At 35.1% G+C, this 22,832-nt stretch overlaps 1 protein-coding gene across 1 annotated transcript in view; it reads right to left on the bottom strand.

Moving 5' to 3' along the window:
* The window catches only part of CWC27 (CWC27 spliceosome associated cyclophilin), a 155,771-nt gene that overhangs the window by 21,456 nt on the left and 111,483 nt on the right, over positions 1-22,832 (bottom strand). Inside the window, exon 12 of the mRNA XM_037530677.2 lies at positions 3,376-3,485. Coding sequence (XP_037386574.1) covers positions 3,376-3,485 — 110 coding nt within the window. The remainder of the gene's footprint in view (positions 1-3,375; positions 3,486-22,832) is intronic.

The raw sequence follows: 22,832 nt of genomic DNA, 5'->3' as shown, positions 1-22,832 counted from the left end.
ACAAAAAATTGAACATTTCTAAAATGTGAAAATATCTATATTGGGGAAGGTAAAATGAATGAGCACATTAACTATTGGAAGATGGAGAAAATGAAGTGACCCCTTTAGAAAGCTGTTTATATATATTAGAAGCTTTAATATGATCACTCCCTTTGATTCAATAATTCCAATCCTGGGAATACACAGAAACACGAAGGAACACTGAAAATGACTTGTACAACAGATGAGCACTGCAGCAAAATTCATGTAAGTGGAGTAATAGAAGTATGAAATGTCTATCAGTAAGGAATTAGATAAATTTGGTAAGAATCAATGAATATGGTTTTATACTGATAATAAAAATGGCTATATGAAGTATTACACTCTACTGTTAAGTGAAAGGAGGAGGCTATAAATAGCACACGGAGTCTGTATATTTTTTTGAAGGAATCATTCCTCTGATTTATTTGGCTCCTTTTACCTTTGTAGGTAAGAAGTAACAAGTGCCTACAATGTGTAATCGTATTGTCCCCTGGCTAAGCCTTAACAATGTACTCCAGAATTTGCTCAGAGAAGTTTCTATTTTCTACAGGTTTTTAAAAGTACACAGCTGTGAAATGGGATGAAGTTCTAGCTATCTAAAAAAGCAAGTATTTAAGATATTGATGCTAGATTCAACACTAAAATATAAGCTGTATTGAAGGGGGTCTGCCTTGGCAGACTTTATTTTTTATTTTTTTTTCATATTATTATTTTTTATTTATTTAAATAATAAATTTTATTTTTATATTCCCCCATACAATTGCAAACCCCCATTCTGACCCCAATCCCTCCCCTCCCGCCCCCCACCCCCCAAAAAGTGTCTCTGGTTCATAGTTTTTTGTTGATTTTGATTTTCACTTTCTTATATTCATTTTCCTGGTCCCTTATTTAAGTTTTCTAGATTCCTGCTATGAGTGAGACCATCTGGTATTTTTCTTTTTCTTTTTGGCTTATTTCGCTGAGCATGATCCCTTCCAACGCCATCCATGTTGCTGCAAATTGCATGTGTTTATCTTTTTTGAATGCTGAGTAATATTCCATGGTATATATGTACCACATCTTCTTGATCCAGTCATCTATTTTTGGGCATTTGGGCTGTTTCCAAAGCTTAGCTATTGTAAATAGAGCTGCTATAAACATAGGGGTGCAGGTGTTCTTTGGAATTGATGTTTCTGTGTCCTTTGGGTAAATACCTAGGAGTGGAATTGCTGGATCATATGGAAGCTCTATGTTTAGTAGGTCCAGAAATCTCCACACAGCTCTCCATAGTGGTTGGACCAGTTTGCACTCCCACCAACAGTGCAGAAGAGTTCCTTTTTCTCCACACCCTCGCCAACATTTGTTGTTGCTAGTTTTTTTAATATGTGCCATTCTCACTGGTGTAAGATGGTATCTCATAGTTGTTTTGATTTGCATTTCCCTGATTACAAGTGATGTTGAACATTTTTTCATATGTCTGTTGGCCATTTGCATTTCCTCTTCAGAGAAGTTTCTTTTTAGCTCTTCTGCCCATTTTTTGACTGGATTATTTTCTTTGTTGTTGCTGAGTCTCATCAGCTCTTTGCAGATTTTTGTGATCAGTCCTTTATCATTAGTGTTGTGTGCAAAAATGTTCTCCCAGTTGGTGGGGTTTCTCTTTGTTTTGGTTATTGTCTCTTTTGCTGTGCAGAAGCTCTTTAATTTGATGTAGTCCCAGCTGTTTATCTTTGCTTGGCAGACTTTATATATACATATCTAAACATAAATGTCTCTCCATGACCTCTGTGCCCCAATCCTGTTGTGAGTGCCGTTTACTCTCCATACTGTACACAGGTTGGGAGAATCTCCCCCAAAATCACATCACTTTCTTCCTTCAGTGGTTCCCCATTGTCCTTATGGCAAATCTGAACTCCCTAATATGACTCAAAAATAACCTGGATGAACTGGCTTCTCTTATCTCTTCCATATTATTATTCTCTTTCTCTTAGTTTAAGTTCCAGTCACACTTAACATTTTTCAATTCTTTGCAAAGAAATCAAGGGTTCCTCATATACTGTCCCTTTTGTCTAGTCACTTATCTCCTATCCAACTTTTAAACCTCAGCTGACAAGTCATTTTCCCAGGAAGGTCTTTCCAAAGTCAGCCCCTGTTAGATCCTTCTGAATTTACATAACTCCCAACACCTACCCTGCTGTAATGTTCATGTCCTTTTATTGGTGTTACTTATTTAACTGGCTCTTTCCTCATGGCTAAGAGAGAGCAGTGATGTGTCCAACTTGTTTACTATCAAATACAGTGATTAGCACATGGTAGTCTTAATAATTATTTACTAAGAGTGGGGGGAAAAAAAGAGGAATGCTTGAATACGAATGGTCCTTAGCATCTCTAGCATTATATTTACTATAGTTGCTGTTCACAAGTCTTTGTGACCTCATGAAAACAAATTAATAATGTATTCTTTCTTAATTTAATTTGATGTTCCATTGCTTTTGAAAATTGTACTTGTTAATTCTCTGTAATTACAATTTCCTATACCTGACTTCTTGTTGAACTTTCCCTGATTATTTTTATGTTAAATACAGATGCATAAGCCTTCCTTACCAGTAATTAGGTGTCATTTATAATTCCTGAGTAGATTAATTTACCCAAATAGGCTTAGGTTTTCTAATTTACTTTTATTATCCCTGTTTTATTTATATGCCTAAAATGACATGTTCTAATACATATACGGCAGCACCAAAAAGAAATGATTTTGGTCCGTCCCCTAGCTTTTCATCATTAAGGACTGCTGTAGAAATGTGTTTTCTTGAGTACTAAGTACTCTATGGCATGTAGTTGACCCCAAATTGTCGAGCTAGCTTCCTATCTCTTTTTTTCTTGATATCTGAGAAACTTACAATGATTAGAATTTTGTAATATTCACAGTAGAAGTCAACCTATAGACCAATACCTTGTATACAGGCAGTGCACAATTTCAAGTGGAACTGGTCAGTTAGCATGTGAACTGCAGACTGGATAAAATGCACTTACTATTTATAATCACTACTCCATTTCTTAATATTTACTTAGATGAAGGTTTTACCTGAGTGATAAATTATGGCGTTACAAGGCTCTTGTGCTTGATATGGTAGTACAAGGTTGACATTTGAAAATTTTAGGCTTTTCACCTAAAACATCTGGAAAGAACTCTAACAGTTGGACCTCTGCATGAGTGGCCAAGGTCCTTGTCATCCCACCCTTTATAAATATATCCTTTTCCATTTTTAAGAGCACAGCCTCCCCTATGTATAACCAGACTAGAATGTACTAACAATGCTTGCTTGGAGACAGTTAAAAGGTAATGAGTTACAAATGGATTTTGATCTGTGAAGTTACCTGGTCTTCCCGGGAAGTTCCTTTCTTTGCCTGCTGCTTCCTTAAAGCTTCATACTTTTGCTTTTCTCTTTTGTATTCTGCAACAGCACCATCTGGAGCAGGCTCTTCTTCTGAAAAATAACAGTCAACTATAATAAATAGTAAAAAACCTCTGTGGATTCATATAAATGTCTCTGCTCCTATCACTGAAAAGGAGGTCAGAATCTGGAACTGGTTTTCCTCCATTTAATTTAAAAATCAAACCAACTAACTTCACCAGCTCCCCAACTATTTCCTAAATTAGAAAGTGAGTGATGTTAATTTATCAATCAATTTTATAAGCATCTTTATTATATGCTGTACTATTATAGTTGTCCTCACTTGTACTCAGCTGTTTTTGTCAAATTTTATACGCACCAGATCTTTAATTCTAGGAAAAGTGCCATACTTGAAAAGAGCTAACATGATAGCTAACGTTTCAAGTACTCACTTAAAAAAGAAAATTTTACCTAAAATTCAGCAATGCCATGTTACATTATTTTCTTGGCTTCCAAATTACAGTTTTTTTCAATATTGGTTGATTTTTCCAATACCCAGCCACGTTTATTATCCAGTTAAAATAGTAACAATAACAACTTCAATAAACATATCTAACAAATAGGACAGCTACCAGCAGACAAAAATAATTTAATAATTCTATTTTTTTATTAGTATATATTCCATTTGGTTTTCTTTTTAAAGTTTTCCCGCTCTTTTTTGATCATCTTAAGCTTTTATTATTTTTATTCCTTTAAAAATCTTTTAAATTAATTTAAAAAACTTGTTATATTACATTTTTCAGATTAATCTTGTGTATTCTTTTATGTCTTCTCTAGCTAGAGTGCTCATTTCTATGTGTATTCTAATTTTTGATTGTGAGTTTATCTTCAGCTGGAGCTGTATCTCCCTCACGCTCCATAGGAACTCTAGTCACCCAGACGTGTGTGAGGGTTGCTAAGGAGACCTCTTCATTTGTTTCTACTAGGCAAATAAGTGCTTCCATTGGTCTAGAGCTTTATTTATTTTTATAAAATTAATTTCTTGGTCTAGGATTCCTGTACCATACAGGTAGCATACATTCGTTCTTTATAGCTGTGCCTGGTAGAGGTTTAGGATTTTGACTCCCCCCCTCCCCTCCATACATAGCTCTGAAAAATGAAATTTTTTTTTTTTGCCTTCCTGACCTGGGGACAGTTTTTCTAGTTCCCACCTCTCTTGCCCCAAGGCCACATCTCTGTCCAAGTGTGAGATTAAAACCCCAGCTTCTAGCTATTAGCGTCTACATCTGGTTCCAATATTCCCCCCCCCCCCTCCGGCAACAATAGTATCAGCTTGCCCACTTAATGCTCTGGCTATGTCTCCCTTTTGTTTTTGGTACCTAGGAATTTTCTTACTTTCTTACCTTCTTCTCTTTCTCTCATGTTTAGCTGAGTATTTAAATTGGGCTAGATTACATTTTATCCGGCATTTGTATTTATCTATAGGAGAAGGAAGTTCTGTGTTAGGTCAGCCCATGTTGCCAGAAAAGGAAGTAGCACATTCATTTCTCATGTGCTTCAATACTCCTGAATAAACAAAATTTGAATAGGTGGCTGGATATTTTAATGACATAAAACTGACTAAAAATTAAACAAGGAGTTTAAAAAGTTCAGGTTTTCTAAGTACAGAGTGTACTACTTTACTTGTAAATCTCAATATACACTGGATAATTCATAAGTAATATGATACCAAATGATGATTTGTCATTAACTGAAATTTCTATGAAACATATGCTAAATAAATAGAAATGAAAAATGGGAGTGGAGAGGAACACCCACTGAGAAACTACTATGTAACAGGCACCATGTTAAGGTGCTTTTAAATTCATGAAGAAAATATTCACAAACCTATTTTCCAAATCAGGAAAAGGGACAGGACAACACCATCACTGGAATAAAGTGAAGCTGGGATTTGAGTCTGTATGGTACTAAGGGTTCAACACTGTGCCCTACTGCCTTCAATTAAGACTTCAATTCAAACAGAAGTCAAGGAGATATAATACACAGCATGTGGGCTATAATCAATAATAGGGTATTACAAATTTCAAAGTAGTTATAAAAATCATGGTATTGAGACTTGTGATAGCCATTTTGCAATGTATAGAAATGTTGAATCATACATTGTATACCTGCAACTAAAATAATGTTACATGTCTCTTGTACTTCAAAAAAAACACAAAAAACTTCAATTCAGAAAAAAAGTTTAGTGTCTATTGTATGCCTCACACTCTTAACAACGATATGAAAGATATCAAAATATAGGCTTTCATTCTGCAAAGTAAACTGAAGGGTAAAATAAACAATATATGAAAATAGTAATGAAATATAGCAATTGATTATAAGTATCAAAATGCTGATTCTTGAGTCCTAGAGCTAACTATTTTATTGTTAGCTTACATATAGTATAGTGAGAACAAAAATTCTAAAATATCTTAGCTATGTGTGAGATAAAATTAGATAATATATATGAAAAGCTGGTGAAGAGACTGTCCTACATCAATATAACTATCAGTTTACTAAAGCATAAGAACTAGAAGTTACCTTGAGGATTTTCTAATCTGCTTTCATAGTTTATAGATGAGGTAACTGAGGTGTGAGAAAGTGATGTGACTTAGCTGGTGTCCCCTGTGGATTCGGAGCATTGCCTAAGCTAAAACTTGTGTTTTGACTCTTAGTTTTGGTGACAATCTGCAGTAAGACTGATAAGAATATATTTTTGTTGCTGCATCTTATAAAGAATGCCTCCAGTCCTTCCCCTGAGAGCTAGTTTTAGTGACTTTATTCTTGCTCCACTAATCTGTTTTTTAGGAAACCGTATTGTTCCAAACATTAAAGGTGATGACTACTTAATTATTGGTTACTTAGCTAATGAATCAATGGTGTCCATCCACAAATCTCATTTTATAAGTAAAAGGGCTTATACCTCTAGTGTCTCAGGACCAGAGCTCCCAGTAACTGCACATTCATTTCTCAAAGAAAGTTTAGCAAGTGACTATTATGTGTCAGAAACAGTCAGTCTGCTATAAATGATTTTTTTTTTTTTTTTTAAATAGAGGCATGTTTTATTTATTTATTTATTTGTTTGTTTGTTTTGTTTATACATGCACTGGGTACAGTCAGAAGCGCAGGAGGGTGAGAGAATTCACCAGAGCCAGAGCAGGGAGCAGAGCAGGCAGAAGGACCGAAGTACACTGCTGAGGGGAGCAGCGGGCGGCAGGAGAGGTCTGCGCGCCATGTGGGACCCTCCTCCGGTGGCCAGGGAGCAGCCGGGGATCGAACCGGCGCCGCAGAGGCCGCGGGCAGCTTCGCAACCCAGCGCTCAACCGCTGCGCCACCGGGGAGGCCCTATAAATGATTTTAAATCAATTTGGATACCATAACCAGTGAAAACTTTTATAAATAGGTGATGTGTTAATGATATTAGTAAACAAAATTTATAAAACAAAAAGGGAAAGACTTTCGTGGATATAACAAAAATGACAGCTACTGAAATCTAGTTGTAGCTCATGACATTTCTGAAAGCTACAAAGTATGTTTTTGTCAAATTTTATATACACCAGATCTTTAATTCAAGGGAAAGTGCCATACTTGACAACAGCTAACATGATAGCTAACATTTCAAGTACTCACCATGTGCCAGATTCTAGTAACCTAAATTGCTTGGTTAATCCTCCTAACCAACTACCTATGAGGAAGACATTAGTCCCATTTACTGATAAGGAAACTCAGGCAATAAAATACTAATTTATCTCAGGGATAACACACAGAGGAATATAAACCCATATAATCTGGATCTAAGTACAAGTTCCTAAACAGCTTGGTTATTTTTTGATTCACAAGAAAACTTAGACAAAAATATTTCAACTTAATACAAAAAGGGGTCAGGTCAACAATTGACTATATGGTGATGAAATAAAAGCCTACCGCAAAAATCCTCCCAGATCATAATATAAGGGAAGTAAAGTTTGTAAAACAGTGGGTTTACACCATAATTTCCACCTAGGAAGAATAGTTTATGGCTTTTTCTTGATTATCCTTAATGAACTATAATTTTTTTCTCATTTGAACCTTTAAAACACTTTGTAGCTCTTAACTATACTTAATAGTTCCCCCTTATCAATGGGGGATACACTGCACGACCCCCAGGGGATGCTGAAAGCACAGATAGCACTAAATTCCTCCATGTGCTTTTTCCTATACAAACATAACTGTGGTAGTTAAATTTACAAATTAGTCACATTAAGAAATGAATAATAACTAAAAAAAAAACCCACACAATTATAACGCTTTGTTATAAAAGTTATGTGAATGTAATCTTACTCTCAAAACATTTTATTGCACATAATATTTTTGGATCTTGATTGACATGGTAACTGAAACTGCTGAAAGTGGAACTTATTATTAGGGAGGGGGTCTTATTATATATCACAACTGCATCTTTGTATTGCCCCCTAAGCTATAAACTCACAGGCAAATTCACATGTGCCCTGTTTGTGACCTGCCATATGCCTTGAATATAGTATGTACTCAATAAATGGTAGCTAAATGGAAAAAAGAACAGATTGATCACTTTTGGGTTTTAAATTACAACAGTGTCTAGTTTCCTTATTGCTTTTGCTGAATAGAATGGCTTCTCAACAGGCTTGGGCCTAGCAGAGAAATACATTTTTAATAGATAATTGACAAATTAAGTTGTAAGGAACTAGATAATTTCTGACAATTACTAAATAGAGATGAGAGGAATAGGAAAAATCAACTTTAAGGCAGTTACCCTAATTAAGGTTCCTTAGCACTGAGCCTTCTGGGTTGAATCCCTGTAAGAATTTGCTGCTATTCATTGAGGTAATTTTACCATCTCTTTGAGGAGCTATTGGGGATAACATACATATCTACTCCTCCTATCAAAATGCCTGGTTTTTAGTTTGTTTTGTTAAAAGTCTAATAATGGGAGTGTTAACAATAGGAATATGCTTCATTTTCCTTAAAATGAAAGCTCACATAAAATACATTCTTCATTATAATCTTTCATAATTATAATCCATAATATTTATTGAATGACCAGAGGTTAAATCTGTACTTGCCTTAAAAAAACTGGTTTCTATTCAATGAAAATGCCACGATGAAAACTTATTCACAATAAAGAAATTATTTAATGGAGGTGTTTGTATAAACATTTACATAAATAGATAGAAGCTTGGGTAAAGACTAGGCTAAGAGTATTTTTTTTTTCTGAACTGTGAACTAAAATAACAAATCTACCATTTTTAAAATTTTATTTACCAAATACTTTTATTCCACAAATCAAACAATATTGGCTCCATCTGGTGGTCAAAATAAGCACCTACATTTTCATGAACATTAATCAAAAGTGGTAAAATAATTTAGGGACTATCTGGTGTGTGCTTAAATAGAGAACACTGAAGTATGCTTCAACCCTGAACATTAAGTGGTAGTCAGTCTATATTTACATGGAGTTTTTATTTATCTTTTTCTTTATTCATCCCAGCTTCATTGCTTCATCTAATTTTGAGGCTTAAAATAATTCTAAATATGATAGCTTTTTTCCCCCTAGTGTTTTTCTATTAGCTGAATTGAGACATATGAAGGTAACAACGTATTATAATAAAGTAGAAATTTATCCAGATTTTCATAATGTATTCCATTTTGGAATAAAAACTATAAAAATACTGATTTTTATCTGTATTTTCTACTAGACACTTCGAGAAGTCTTAATTAAAATTAAATCTTAATTTTAAAATTACACATAAAAGGAGAATTACAGAATCACAAAAAGAAATTAGTACTAGAAAATTCTTAGGTAGCAATGACCTACTAATCTAAAACTGAGGTTCAGAGAGGTCAAATGATTGTGCTAAGTGGGAAATAGCACAAATCAGACTTTCTGACAATCCTATGTTGTTTCTATACTCTTTATACTATGATATGATGTGCACTTTCTCTCTGCAGTACGTAATCACTGCAGATATATTTCATACAATCTGATAATCACTTTGAAATGATAAATATTTATAGTACAGCGACCATTTATAAAATAACATGAATCCCCAATATAATTTATAATTTAATTCTCTAATATGATTTAATTCTCTAATTAGGAATTTCCTTAATTTTTGTTTTGTTATTTTCCCTTAAGATATTAGCAATTTTAAAAATATGTTTACAACTCCTAGTCAAATACGAAAGTTATCTTTTTACACAGTACATTGCTTCGTTGTGCTTGTAATTCAAATAGCAGTTTTGTTGGTAACAGGTTATAGTCATAATAGCAAATAGTTTAGTTATCACAAAGTTAATTAATTTACTAAAAATTAATTCAAATGAATTTAAGTGAACTTACCTAAGTTAGAGCTGAAGAGAGCTTAGATCAGTAAAGACACTTTGGACACTAAACATTAAATTGGTTTAATTGCCTTATCTTTTACTAATAATTTTTTTATTATTATACAGAGTCTGATGAGTAGCTTTTTATTTTATTTTTTTAATTTAAATATTTTATTTTATATAATTCTTACATCTTTTTTCATTTTTGCACAATATATGCATTTTCATTTTGCTTATATTCCCCATACAATTGCACCCCCCCCTTATTTTGACTCTAGTCCTTCCTTTCCCCGCCCCTCCCTCCCCACCCCCATAGTGTGTCTCTGGTTTATAGTTGCTTGTTGATTTTGATTTTTACTTTGTATTGATTAGTCTTTTTCCTGGTCTCTATTTAGGTTTTCTAAATTCCTGTTATGAGTGAGACCTGATGAGTAGCTTTTTAAACAGCTATTTCTGCATTCTTTCTAGTAAAGATCACAAGGAACGATTACAATATATAAATAATTACTGAGGGACATGAGTGACTTCTCTTCTGGTGACTACAGCTTCCCACCTGTCACCTGTGGTCTTAGTCCTGCTCAAATTTACCTCATTTTTCCTGACAGGGACCTCAGGACTAGCACAAGGATTGATTGATGTTGCCCCCCAGGTCCCTCAACAGAACACACTCTGTACTCCTCCAGATGGTGTGACTCAGAATTCTTGTAGTTTGATGGCCATTTAGACAACATCTCTTCCCTATGTTGTCCTGTACAATTTATATACTCCCTATTGTAGCAATAAGAAATATAAAAAATACATAAAAAATATATGTATATTACATATAATAACATACATATATATTCATGTTGAAAAGATTTTATGATGTTTATCATGGAGGATACAAAGAAAGAGTTGCTACCTAAACTGCCTAAGGTTATGATTACCTTAGCAAAGCAAGCATAGCAGACTGCATTTCTAATAGTGTACTTAAAGGAAGGTTCTACTGTTTTTGATAAACTCATGAGGTACTTTTCTTCAAGGATGTAAGTTTACAAACTAGTTCAGAACAGTCCTTAAATACTTAGATGTGTGGTATGGCAAAGTATTATTTGTATCTCCTATGTGATTAAGGAAACTGAAGCAATTAAGTGGCTTAATCACTACTCTCAGCACCATCACCATTTTTTTTTAGGACCTAGCATATCAGAGATAAAATAAAAACTCTGTGCCTGCATTCTCACTTAATTCTGTAAGAACAGAAGGGGTGTTATCTTTATTGTATGTGTGAGAAAACTGAGGTTCAGAGAGGTGAAGTATCTTGCCCAAGGTTATACGGCTAATAAATGACAGAGTAGGATTTGAAATCAGGGTTGTCAGACTTCAAAGCCATGCTTTTTCTAGTCTATTACACTGCAAACAATCATGGGGAAGGGGAGGAGCACTATTATATATGGCAGTGAGGGAAACAAAGATAGTTGCCTATGTTAAGGAGCTTATTCACTGGAAATGGGATAAGAAATCCTCTTTAACTGTGAGGCGGCACAAATAAAGTGGGAGATACTTATGATTGATGCAGAAGAGTGAGGGAGAAAATTCAGTGGAGGAAGTGGCAGTATAACTGCCTTGGGCCTTGAACAATGGGCCTTGAAGAACATATAATATTTAGCCATAGTAGTTAGAAGAGACATCATAAACAAAAGATAAAACAATATTAATGTAGGATCCACATAAGAAAGAGGAAAGATGTTTTGTGAAAATGACCAAGAGGTGAGTAAGATAGTGGATAAGAAAAATAGGCTAAAATTATGTTTGTGAAAGTTTCAGAAAGGAATTTGAGTTTTACTTTGAAAACAACAAGCTTTTACAATTTATATCCAGTAGATCTCTACTGCAAAGAAATAATCCACAAGTGTTTGTGAGCCATCATATAAACTATATGTGAACCACTTTAGATTGTTATGTTGTTTGAACTCATTTCCAAGAATTTTTTGAAGGGCATTTTTTTGATTATGATATAAGTTTGAGTTAGTGGGTAAAATGGAAAGATAAATTTCCAGGTTTCCTAACAAAGCCCATACTGCTCTTAATTAATGAAAACAAGGCATTCCTTAGTACTTATGTTAGGGGGAAAAGGATGTCCCAAAGCAAATTCCATATAGGCTTTGTGGACTCCACCCCCACCCCAGGCCAAAGCCAAAGACACTGGGAACTCCAAATCCCATCACCACCAAAGGGAAGGTGGCTGGGACCTGAGGGTGAGGTTAAGCAGCCAGGTGGATACAAAAGGCAGACACGTGGGCTTTGGGGGGGCTCTCCATTTTTGGCTCTCCGCCAGCTCGCAGCTGTCCGGCCAGCTCTGAGAGTGACTTTGGGTTTCCAGGTCGTCGGATTGGGTAGGACGCATTAAAGACTTTATTTCCCTATTTTCTCCCTGAGTTGTATATTTTCCTTATTTCTTTTTCTCTTGTAAATAAACCTTTTATTAACCCTTTTGTGTGTGTCTGTAGTAGAGTATTCATAAGTCCCTTTAAAGCGCGCGGGTGAGGACCCACAGCCAGGAACCCGTTTAATATCGGGGTTGCTCTATAACACTTAGTGAGCAAGAGAAAAAATTCAAATGAATAGGAAATAGAGAGCAACTGACTTCCAAAATCTTTAGGAAGGTACTTTGAAAAATATCCTGATAAATAACAGCTTTAAATAAACATTCAGACTAGATACATGTGCCAGGCATTTATATGGTAGTACATTCCCCAAAAGCTGAGTACAGTTCCTCTCAAGTGCACATGGGACATTCTTCAGGAGAGATCACATGTTGGGTCACAAAACGAGTATCAAATTTATTAAGTTTAAATCATAACAAACATTTTCTCAAATCACAATTTTATCAAACTAAAATCGACTAGAAAGAAAAGAGGGAAAACCTCTAGTAGGTGAAAACTGAACAACATGCTACTGAAGCACTATTGGAATAAGGAAATCAAAGAAAAAAATAAAAAAAAATACCTGGATGCACACACACACAAAATGAAGACACAGCTACCAGAACCTTTGGGACATAGCAAAGACAAGTTTCAGAGGGAAACATATAGCATTAAAGGCCAACATAAGAGCTTAAATAATCTTTTCTCTCACCTTAGAGAATTAGAAAAAGAAGAAATGAAACCAGAAGCCAGTAGAATGAAGAAAATAATAAAAATCAAATGTTGGTGAGGGAGTGCAGAAAAAGGAACCATCGTACACTGTTGGTGGGACTACAGACTGGTCCAGTTCCTATGGAAAACAGTATGGAGGTTTCTCAAAATATTCAAAATAGATATGCCATCTGAACCAGTAATTCTATTCCTTGGCATTTAGCCAAAGAACACAAAAACATTAATTTGAAGGGGTATATGCACTCCTCTCTGTTCACTGCAGTATTATTTACAACAGCCAAATTATGGCGACAACCTATATTTCCACAACCCACACACAGTGATTGGATTAAGAAGGTGTGTTACATGCAATACTGTTCAGCTATAAAAAAAGAAAAAAGAGAACTCCAGCCATTTGTGACAATATGGATGGAATTGGAGAGGATTATGCTAAGTGGAATAAACCAGAGAAAGAAAGGCAAATACAAGGCAATGTCACTTACATGTGGAATATAACAAAGGAACTGCCAAAACCAAACCAAAACTACTTCCAGAAAAGACTGGAGAATTAAGGCTACTAGAGGGGCAGGGATGTGGAACAAAGTGGAAAGGGGGCACAATGGTATATGACAATGTGATATGGGTGCTCTGGGTGGATGGGTTTGGTGATGTACATCTAAGAATATTTAACCTAGTCCTCTGACTCATAGACAGTGATTAAACCTATGAAGGAAGGAAGAAGGAAAGAAGGAGGTTGAGATGGGGAAAGGAAAGGAAAAGAAAAAAATAGAGGAAAAAAATTCCTGATAAAAGAATTTCTCCATATCAAAATATTCTAATTTAAATGTGAAAATATGTGCCATTATTTAGAATCACCATATCCAATTATTTCTAGCTCTGTTTACAGTGTCAAGATATTTTACCCAACTAGGCCAAGTCTTTTATTATAGGTGCACAAATTCTCCTTCAGATTTCACTCCTCTTCCCATCTTTACTGATATCTCTAAAAGGTTTTAGATGAAGTGAGGGTAGGAAAAAGGTTACCAAACTATATCTCTTATAAAGTTGCCTGTGTCCAAATGTACTTTCTGGTCCATGGGATTTGAGGCTGAATCGGATGAAGGTTACCTTGCTCAATCTCAGTGGTAATGATCTGAACTATAGATCAGCTCTCAATCTGCTGACTCTGGCTGCCTATTAACAGGTCTGGCTGCCTATTAACAGGTGCTTATTTTGCTTTTTAAGGAAACAATAGTTTGCAGTTTTATAGTGGAAAGAATATTGGACAGAAGTCCTGACTTCTCAAATTTATTGGTTAAATTAGGGTGAGTACTAAATATGTTTAATGCTGGTTTTTTTCATTTGCAAATTGGAAACTATAATACTTATTTAATCTACTTCTCAGGAATGTTACAGTACTAAATGTAATGAGGCATGTGATAGGACTTTGTAAACTGTTCATGTTATATAAATATAGGTATTATTATTTGGTAGTGAATACTGGGCATCATATTTTTTGTCTATATGCTACTTTATTATTATGGTTCCCTTCAAATTTGAAGAAGCAAGAAATAGAATATTTTTCACTTTATTATACTTAGAGTAAAAATATTTCTGTATATATATTAAATCATATTTTCAAAGTACCAATAAAAACTTACAGTGAGAGGAAATGTGAAACATCCTTTTGTGAAGTGAATTATCAAAATTTAATTTATATTTCTGCAAATTTGAGTGATTAATATAGCATTCTTACCATGAGGCTTACCTGTTATTCTGAATTTGTATAAGAATAAAGAGTATTTGCTGGCATCCTGAGTGGATTTGCTACTCCTACCTTCTGCAGATAGCTAACACCCCTACAAACTGTGCTTCCCAGGTGCAGGTCAGTATTCAAAGTGCTCACACATAAAAACTCATTTAAATATAACAGGAAGCAGTTATATTATCTCAAACCTGGAATAACAACAATTACCAGTTACCATTTTAGGTTTAATGCTGCTGAACATTTCTTGCATAGTTCCTACAGCCTAACTATGACCAGGAAAAAACACAAATATAGTAATCAGTAAGGTGATTTATCAACTAATGTTAAAGTCTCTGAACTCTGTTGTATATTAAACCTGGGGAGCTTAAAGTAATGACACCTAGGTTCTTACTTCCTGAGCTCTTGAATTTCCATGTGATGCTAATTTGCAGAAAAGTCTGACAACCACTGGTCTAATGGTGAGGGAGAAAACAGGAATCTTATAAAAATGATCTTAAACAATGTCTTGAATATTGAGGCAATATTCCTTACACATAGAAGCCCTTCTAGGAAGAGGGAGCTGTACTGCTAAGACTGAGGTGGCAAAATGATTGGTATGCAGAAAAATTCTGCCTGTATGGAGCTTAGGATCCACAGTGGGAGATGAGACTAGTATGACTGTCAAAATTTATGTCATGTGGGCACTTATATTGCATGCACATGATTTTATCCTGTAGGAAATGAGATGCCATTAAAGAATTTTATGAAAGGGATTGACACATGATCAAGTTTGTATTTAAGAAAAGTCACACTGAAAATGTATTGGCAGGATCTGAGATTAGCAACAGAGATCTGTTGGCAGCCTGTTAGCAGGTTGTTAAAATAGTCCAACAAAAAAATTGTGGCTAGAATGGTCACAGTAGGATATAATGCACATTCTAGAAACCTGTAGAGAAAGGGGCAGGGTTTGCAAGAGGAATGTAGAAAGAACAGATTTGTTTTGAGGATGTTTCATTATTTTGAGGTCTAAATCTGATTCTTTGCACTCAGTAAAATATCAAACATTAATCTCTCATTGGCAAACGTTAAATGATGTTTTTCTCTAAAAATATCTCTAGATGCTTAGATAACAGAATAGTTTCCAAAATAATTATCCCTAAGTCTTAGATTTCACATTTATTTTAAAAGTTCTTGAGAAATTTTCTATTTTCTAAGTAAAATAATAAATTTCCCTATTATTAAAATTTCTCTCTTTCCCAAAGTTCTTAAAAGAATGACTTAACCAAGAAACAAACCTAACCAACAAAATAAACTTAAAACTGTCTTGTAAGTTACTGTAAACTCAAAGTCTTCCCAAAAGTTGGCTCTTGACTACATTAAAATCAGTGGTTTAAAAGTTAAACTGTTTTTTAAATCCTATTTCATCAGAATTAGGTACTGTTGGTGATTTCTTTTAGAAGATTACTTTATTGGCCTCCCCGGTGGCGCAGCGGTTGAGCGCTGGGTTGCGAAGCTGCCCGCGTCCTCTGCAGCGCCAGTTCGATCCCCGGGCGCTCCCCGGCCACCGGAGGAGGGTCCCACATGGCGCGCAGACCTCTCCTGCCGCCCACTGCTCCCCTCAGCAGTGTCCTTCGGTCCTTCTGCCTGCTCTGCTCCCCGCTCTGGCTCTGGTGAATCCTCTCACCCTCCCGCGCTTCTGACTGTACCCAGTGCTTGTATAAATAAATAAATAAATCTTTAAAAAAAAAAAAAAAAAAAAAAAAAAAAGAAGATTACTTTATTGTAAGATTTTCATTTTATTTATTTTTGTATAGAACTTGGGTGTAGGTTCAAGGTGGGAGGAGGAGGTTGAGAGGATTCACCAGAGACAGAGTGAGGAGCAGAAAAGGCAGATGCACTGAAATACTCTGCTGAGGGGAGCAGCAGGCGAGACAGGAGAGTTCTACTGCACCGTGGGTCAGTTCTCTGGCCAGGCATTGAACTCAGGCCGCTTTGCCTAGGGAGGGCTGTTGTGGTGGGAGCGCTGAGACTTAACCCCTAGGCCTCCAGGGAGGCCCCCATGATTTATGTCTTATAGGTTATTTCTTCTGTGGAATAAAGGTTCCATAAATGATTGAACCCATGTTACAGACACAAACATGTTATAGAAATGTTCCCGGTCCTCCAGTCACACTCATTTCTACCTTTCACCTCCCTCAATGAGGAAGTTTTTCTTGACTTACAGTAGTTCTCACTCTTCTGAAATGCTCTGTATCTTAAATTGTTTACCAAATGTAGCGTTTGAAATACTGTATTAATTATGAGTACTATTTAATTATGACTAATAATTAATACTGTTTGACTATTATAAAATATCAGTTTCCCGTGAATTAATCTTATTACACCTGGAGCAAGGTTGGCTATTTTAGAACTGGGCAAAGTGTCCTGTGGGTTAGTTATTCCAAGCTTAGCCAAGTGATAGTTATTTTTGTGCAGAACATAGTGGTGTTTTTTGAACATAGTGGTGTTTTTGAACTCTTTGAACCTTGACCTATCATAGCAAATATACTTTTCATCTGAACTATACACACACATATGTTTCATACATAGTTAAACATGAAATTGTATATACGAGGTTGAACCATATGAAATTACTGCCATGTTTTGTTTACTTACAAAAATGACAAAATTGTATTATTCAAACCAAATAATTAAAAAATCATAAAACAATATTTACCCAAAATTTAAAAAAAAAAACAGTATTTACACATTACCATAGGTGATGCACTCTGACACTTTCTGGTCTGTAACGTTCTATTTACACACAAAAATGTTGGTTAAAATACATAGTTGATTTCGTGATCCACCAGTATGTTATTGGCTACAATTTGAAAGACTTCACTTTAACCTCTAACCTAAGCCTTAAGGTCTGCCTCTAACTTAAGCCTTAATCTGCAGGATAAAAGGATTCTTAAAGGTTCATAAGTGGCCCAGAATAGTAAGGTAAAGATGATGCAACTGCCTGGAAACTCTCTGTGCATCTCTGAGTACTTAGCAAAAATGGCAAGGACCATACTAAATGGAGAGAATTCAGAAATTGGAGATTTTTCTCTAAATCTTTTCTGATTTGATACAATTAAACTGATCACATAACATAGAATGAGATCCAGCATGGTTGACCAGTAATGTTCACAATGAGGGTTACCCTTGGGACACAGTGATATGTTTTATAAGGCTGTCTCCAAAGTCCTTTCCTGCGTCCAAAAAACTTTACATGTAATGCCAGATTTCTCTCCACAAAGAGGGGAAGCCCCATAGGGAATATTTCTGCCTGACACTTCTTTTCTTACTTTCTAGAAGATAATCATTATGCTAGATGAACTGAAACTTTCCATGCTGCATAACATTCTCTAAAAGTGAAACTTTTCCAGTTCTGTTAACAACTAATGAAACAGTAGAGATGATAGGAGATTGCAGACACACTGCTTATATTCTTATTATGCTTTGAGCTTATTAAAAGTAATGTTTACATAAAGATCTTGTACAAATCACTATTAACCATTTTTGTCTATGAAAACCAGAAAATGTGAGTTCTTATCCAAATGATTCAGCTGTTACCACAAAGAGGCTGATGCTTGCATGGGCAAGTGTCACAATCAGCACTGAGGCACAAAGAAATCAGACTGGGCTTCAAGCAAGAGCAGAGGCACACGGGCTAACTTGAGAGCAATGAGAATACTGTTAGCCAGAGCCTTGGTGCTTGAATCCTGTGCATGCACGCCCCTCCCCCATCCTTTATATTACAACAGTTTTATCTGATGGAACAGTGTTGACATAACTTGGACTGGTGCCAGCTCTACTGATGAGAAACAAGGTGGAACAGTTGCTGGTTGGAGAGAATGTTTCCTTTTTAGGAAGTAGTAGTAAAATGATATATGGAAACATGGTTGCAATGGACTATCACAGGGTTTTAGAAAAGGAAGGCTCAAAGAAACTCAAATAAATAGTCAATGTATACAAGAAGGCATTCAAGTGCAGAGATGAAAAGTATAAATCTAATGGGAATAATAACTGGCCACAGAGATAGCAATTGATCTGAATTCTAGTTGATGCAGGATTATTTTTGGTCCTTTTATATCATCAGATGTTAACCATGAGAAGAATAGTAAAGACACAAATGATAAGTCCTAGTTACCTGAGAGTCACTATCTCATTAAAAACCATAGACAACCCATGATGCCAACATAAAAATTAGACAAAAAAGGAAATTGCTTATCTAATTGCAGGAAAGAAGCAAAACTTGAAATAGTTAATCTTTACAACTACAAAAGCAATGGAAACACTGGTTTCATTAATAAACATCATTCTTAAATATAGCATAGATATGTTCACTCTCAAGTCTTAGACCCACATGACCCAACTGCTTTCATCTGCTTCATCCTCTAATCTCATGTTAGAACATAAGGACATATCTTCACTGAATACTGAAATGGAATGTCTAACATTCTATTCTCCACAAGTTTATGAATCTGAACATCTTTTTACCCACAATGCAAATGATAAAAGATGCCCCTGATATTCACCAAAAGGAACCACAAAATCCAAAAATGCATACTGAAATGTCAAAGAGGAGAATCAATCACATTCAGGAAATCCTTAGATATTTCATTATGAACATTATATAACATGTACATTTTTATGCTATATGTAATTAGCTAGTATAGCATGTACAAATTTGTGATATATGCCTGTCTGCCTATCTATCTATCTATCTATCTATCTATCTATCTATCTATCTATCTATCTAATCTAGTCTAATCTAGATAGGAGATGATGGTGGCTGCCAGTGGGCTATTAACACTGGATCTGCTGATCAATTGGATAGAGGATATAAAAGAAGAGTCAAAGTTGGTTCTAAGGTTAATTGAGATAGGAAAGATTTCAGGAAGAGCGGGTCTGGAAAAAGATCAGTTCTAATGCTCTAACATGAGCTTATAGGATGAAGCAGACAAAAGCAGATGGCTAATGTTGGTCTGAGACTTGAGAATGAACATATCTATGCTGTAGTTAGTCCAATTTAGGACATGTTAAATTTAAGATGCCTATTAAACACTTTGAGAATTATCATACAGATGGCATTTAAATTAATGAGATTAAAAGACATTGTAAAGAAGTAGGTACAGTAGAAGACAGAAGAAATGGGAGATCAAGTAAAGAAGATGATTCAAAGAGGAAGAATGTTATCTTCCTCAATTCTTTAATAAAAAATTGAAAATCACTATATATTTTCCATAATCTTTACATTTTACCCTAGTAAGACAAAAGTAGGGCTGTGATCTAGGGTTACATTTGTTTTATTCATTAAATTCATTTTCCCCCTTGTCTCCATCTTTTTTTTTTTTTTTTTTGAACTAGGAGTACAATCGTACTGATAAAACATTTTACCACAGCTATCACCAATTCTTAATGAAAAGCATAAATGACGCCCTGTTTTAAAGATTTAAGAGTTTCAATGTCTGCTTTTTTTCTTTAGAAGAATTATATATCTATGTTCCATGCCAACTTGCACTTCCCACCTTTCATTTTAGCAGATAACATTATCTTTTTCTTCTGGAATTATTTTTGTATACTTTAGTATACTATGCTCCTCTGCCATGTTGCAGAAGATAAAGCAGTTACAGTTTTATTATTGGAGCACATAAGTGGCATCATATGCAGAAGAATGAAGTTAAAGCTGAAGTATCCACTGGACTAACACCACATTTATGCTGCTGAAGGCAAAAAAAAGAAAGAAAGAAAGAAAGAAAAGAAACACTATTTAGTCTAGAGTAAAGAGTAAGTAGCAGCAAAACAAATATTTGGTTGACTGTGGAAAGCCAATGTTTTCATTTCTAGTTATAAGCATAAAAGCTAAAAAAAGGCTGACCAAGCACATCTGACAGCAAATAACACATGCATTCATCAATCTTTTGGTGCACATAAAACTGATTCTTAATTAATGGGTTTAGATGTAATGAAGGTATAACTTTGCCTTAAATGCATTATATGCTTTTATTTGTATGCATGTAAATATATTTATATCATTCATTTATTTTAAAAGATCTACCAAATATTTTCCTTCACTAGCATAAGATAAAGCTGTCCCTGCCCGTAAAAGTGCTTTAACTTAGTAAAATATACTAAGAATATCAATAAATTTTTTTTCTACCCATGTAAAGGACCGCTTCGATAATCTGCAAAAGTTATAATGTGTTGAATGTTTGCTAAACTAAGAAGTTTGCAATTGGTGATTTATATATATTTTTTAACCCTTATAACACATTTATTTGTTATTACTTGATTCTTATAAATAAAGAAACTGAAGCTCAGGAATAACTTGCTCAAGACTGTCCATCCTGCAATCAGAGCAAGCAGTGAAGCCCACATTTGTGTGGGATAGGATTCTGTAAGTCATGCTCCTGACAGTGCAGCAGAGGGATTAAAATCTCACAATTAGGAGAGTTTCTAGTTAGCAATTTAATCCCCAATCCTATTTTTAAATTAGAATACAAATGTATATTATTTCTGTATTTATATGCATATTTGTACAAAGGAAAAAAGAATGGAAGTATATATTGCAGTGGCTATTTTTGGATAAGAATAAAAGTGATCTTATTTTCTTCTTTTTGAATTATGATAAAAATTTCCTGCAAATATATGCATTTTTTAATTTTTTAAAAACATTTAAAAAAAGTTTTATTTATTTATGCATACAAAAGCTAGGGTGTAGTCCAGAGGTGGGGGTGGAGGTGAGAAGATTCACCAGAGACAGAGTGGGGAGCAGAACAGCAGACTGGCTAAAACAAACTCTTGAGAGGATCAGTAGGCCAGATAGGAAAGGTCTGCTGCACCATGTGGGTTAGCTCCCTGGCCAGGGATTGAACTCATATTGCAGTGCCTGCATAGTGCTAAGATTTAACCCCTTGTGCCACAGGGAGTCCCCCTCCATTATTTTTTTAAATGATATGTTTTCACAAATAAAAGAACAGCAAAGGAGCAAGGAGTCTGCTATTGGAGAACACAGTTACAGACATGGAATGAAGAGGAGATTAGCATGTACCCTGTGATATAATTTGTCTATCAGTGTATCTCCTGGCTCTGCTGGTTGAGAGAGGTTGAAAGCAATAAAATGAGCACACCTAGCACCAGATCTTGATTTGAAAATATCATTCTCCACTAAAAAAAGCCAGAGCTCCAAAGGAAAAAGGACTATTTCAAGACTGGGTCAAAGGGAGCATGAGTCTAGAACATCTTGTCAAATCAGAAAATAAAGAAGTGTTCAAATAATAATGGGAAACTATCAAAAGAAGAAAGTAATCAGCTTGTTTCACTAGCCAAATAAAAATTGAAATAAAAATATTTATTTTGAGCACAAAATAATGACAAACCCAGACTACAACATATGAAATATGTTTCAATGAGTTTATATTAACATACATGTTTGTTGTACTGTCTTTATCAGTTTTTGTAAGTGTAAAACTTGTTTCAGAATAAGTATCCATCTCTTCTGATTTTAATATTTAGTCCCTGAGACCTTCAGAATATTAGTTTTTCCAGACTTTAAGGAAAGAGATTTAATGTACTCTATATATCCAAAGAGCAGCTCATTTATAAGGCTCCCTGTCAGGTCCTACAGATTAATGAGAGCAGTGGTTCTGAGTAGGACAGCCAGACTGAATTGCAGCATCAGCTTTACATGAAAACTTGATATAAATGAAACTACTTCAGTTCCACCCCAGGACTATAACATGGGGTGGCAATTGGGGATAAAATGGTAAGCCACTTGAGAGAAAGATTATGGAGAATAGAGGGAGATACTTTTGTACTTCATTTGGAATACTATAAGATATTACTAAAGGTTTGTGAGCAGAGGAATAACATAGTAATTAAGAAGATCATTATAGTAGCAGTAGATAGAATGGATCAATTCTGGAAGATTCCAGATGACAAGACTAGTTTAAGTTTCTTATAATAGTGCCAAGAAAAAGCTGTTAACAACCTGCACTAGCCTGTGGGACTGGAGCAGGAGAAATGAGCGTGCACGTCAATTAGTTGAAAGTGGTACAGGTACAGGGTAAGGAACTGGCGGGTAAAGAGAAGGGGAGAGGCTAGGAAGAGACAAGAGCAAGTAAAGGTTACCGAGATTTTGAGCCTCGATGGTTGATAGAACAGTTTGGA

This window comes from Talpa occidentalis, unplaced genomic scaffold, assembly GCF_014898055.3.
Source record: "Talpa occidentalis isolate TD23 unplaced genomic scaffold, MPIMG_talOcc4v2.1 talOcc4.6, whole genome shotgun sequence".
NCBI classification, from domain to species: domain Eukaryota; kingdom Metazoa; phylum Chordata; class Mammalia; order Eulipotyphla; family Talpidae; genus Talpa; species Talpa occidentalis.
The sequence above is the reverse complement of the archived record's forward strand: the minus strand, read 5'-3'. Positions and strand labels throughout refer to the sequence as shown.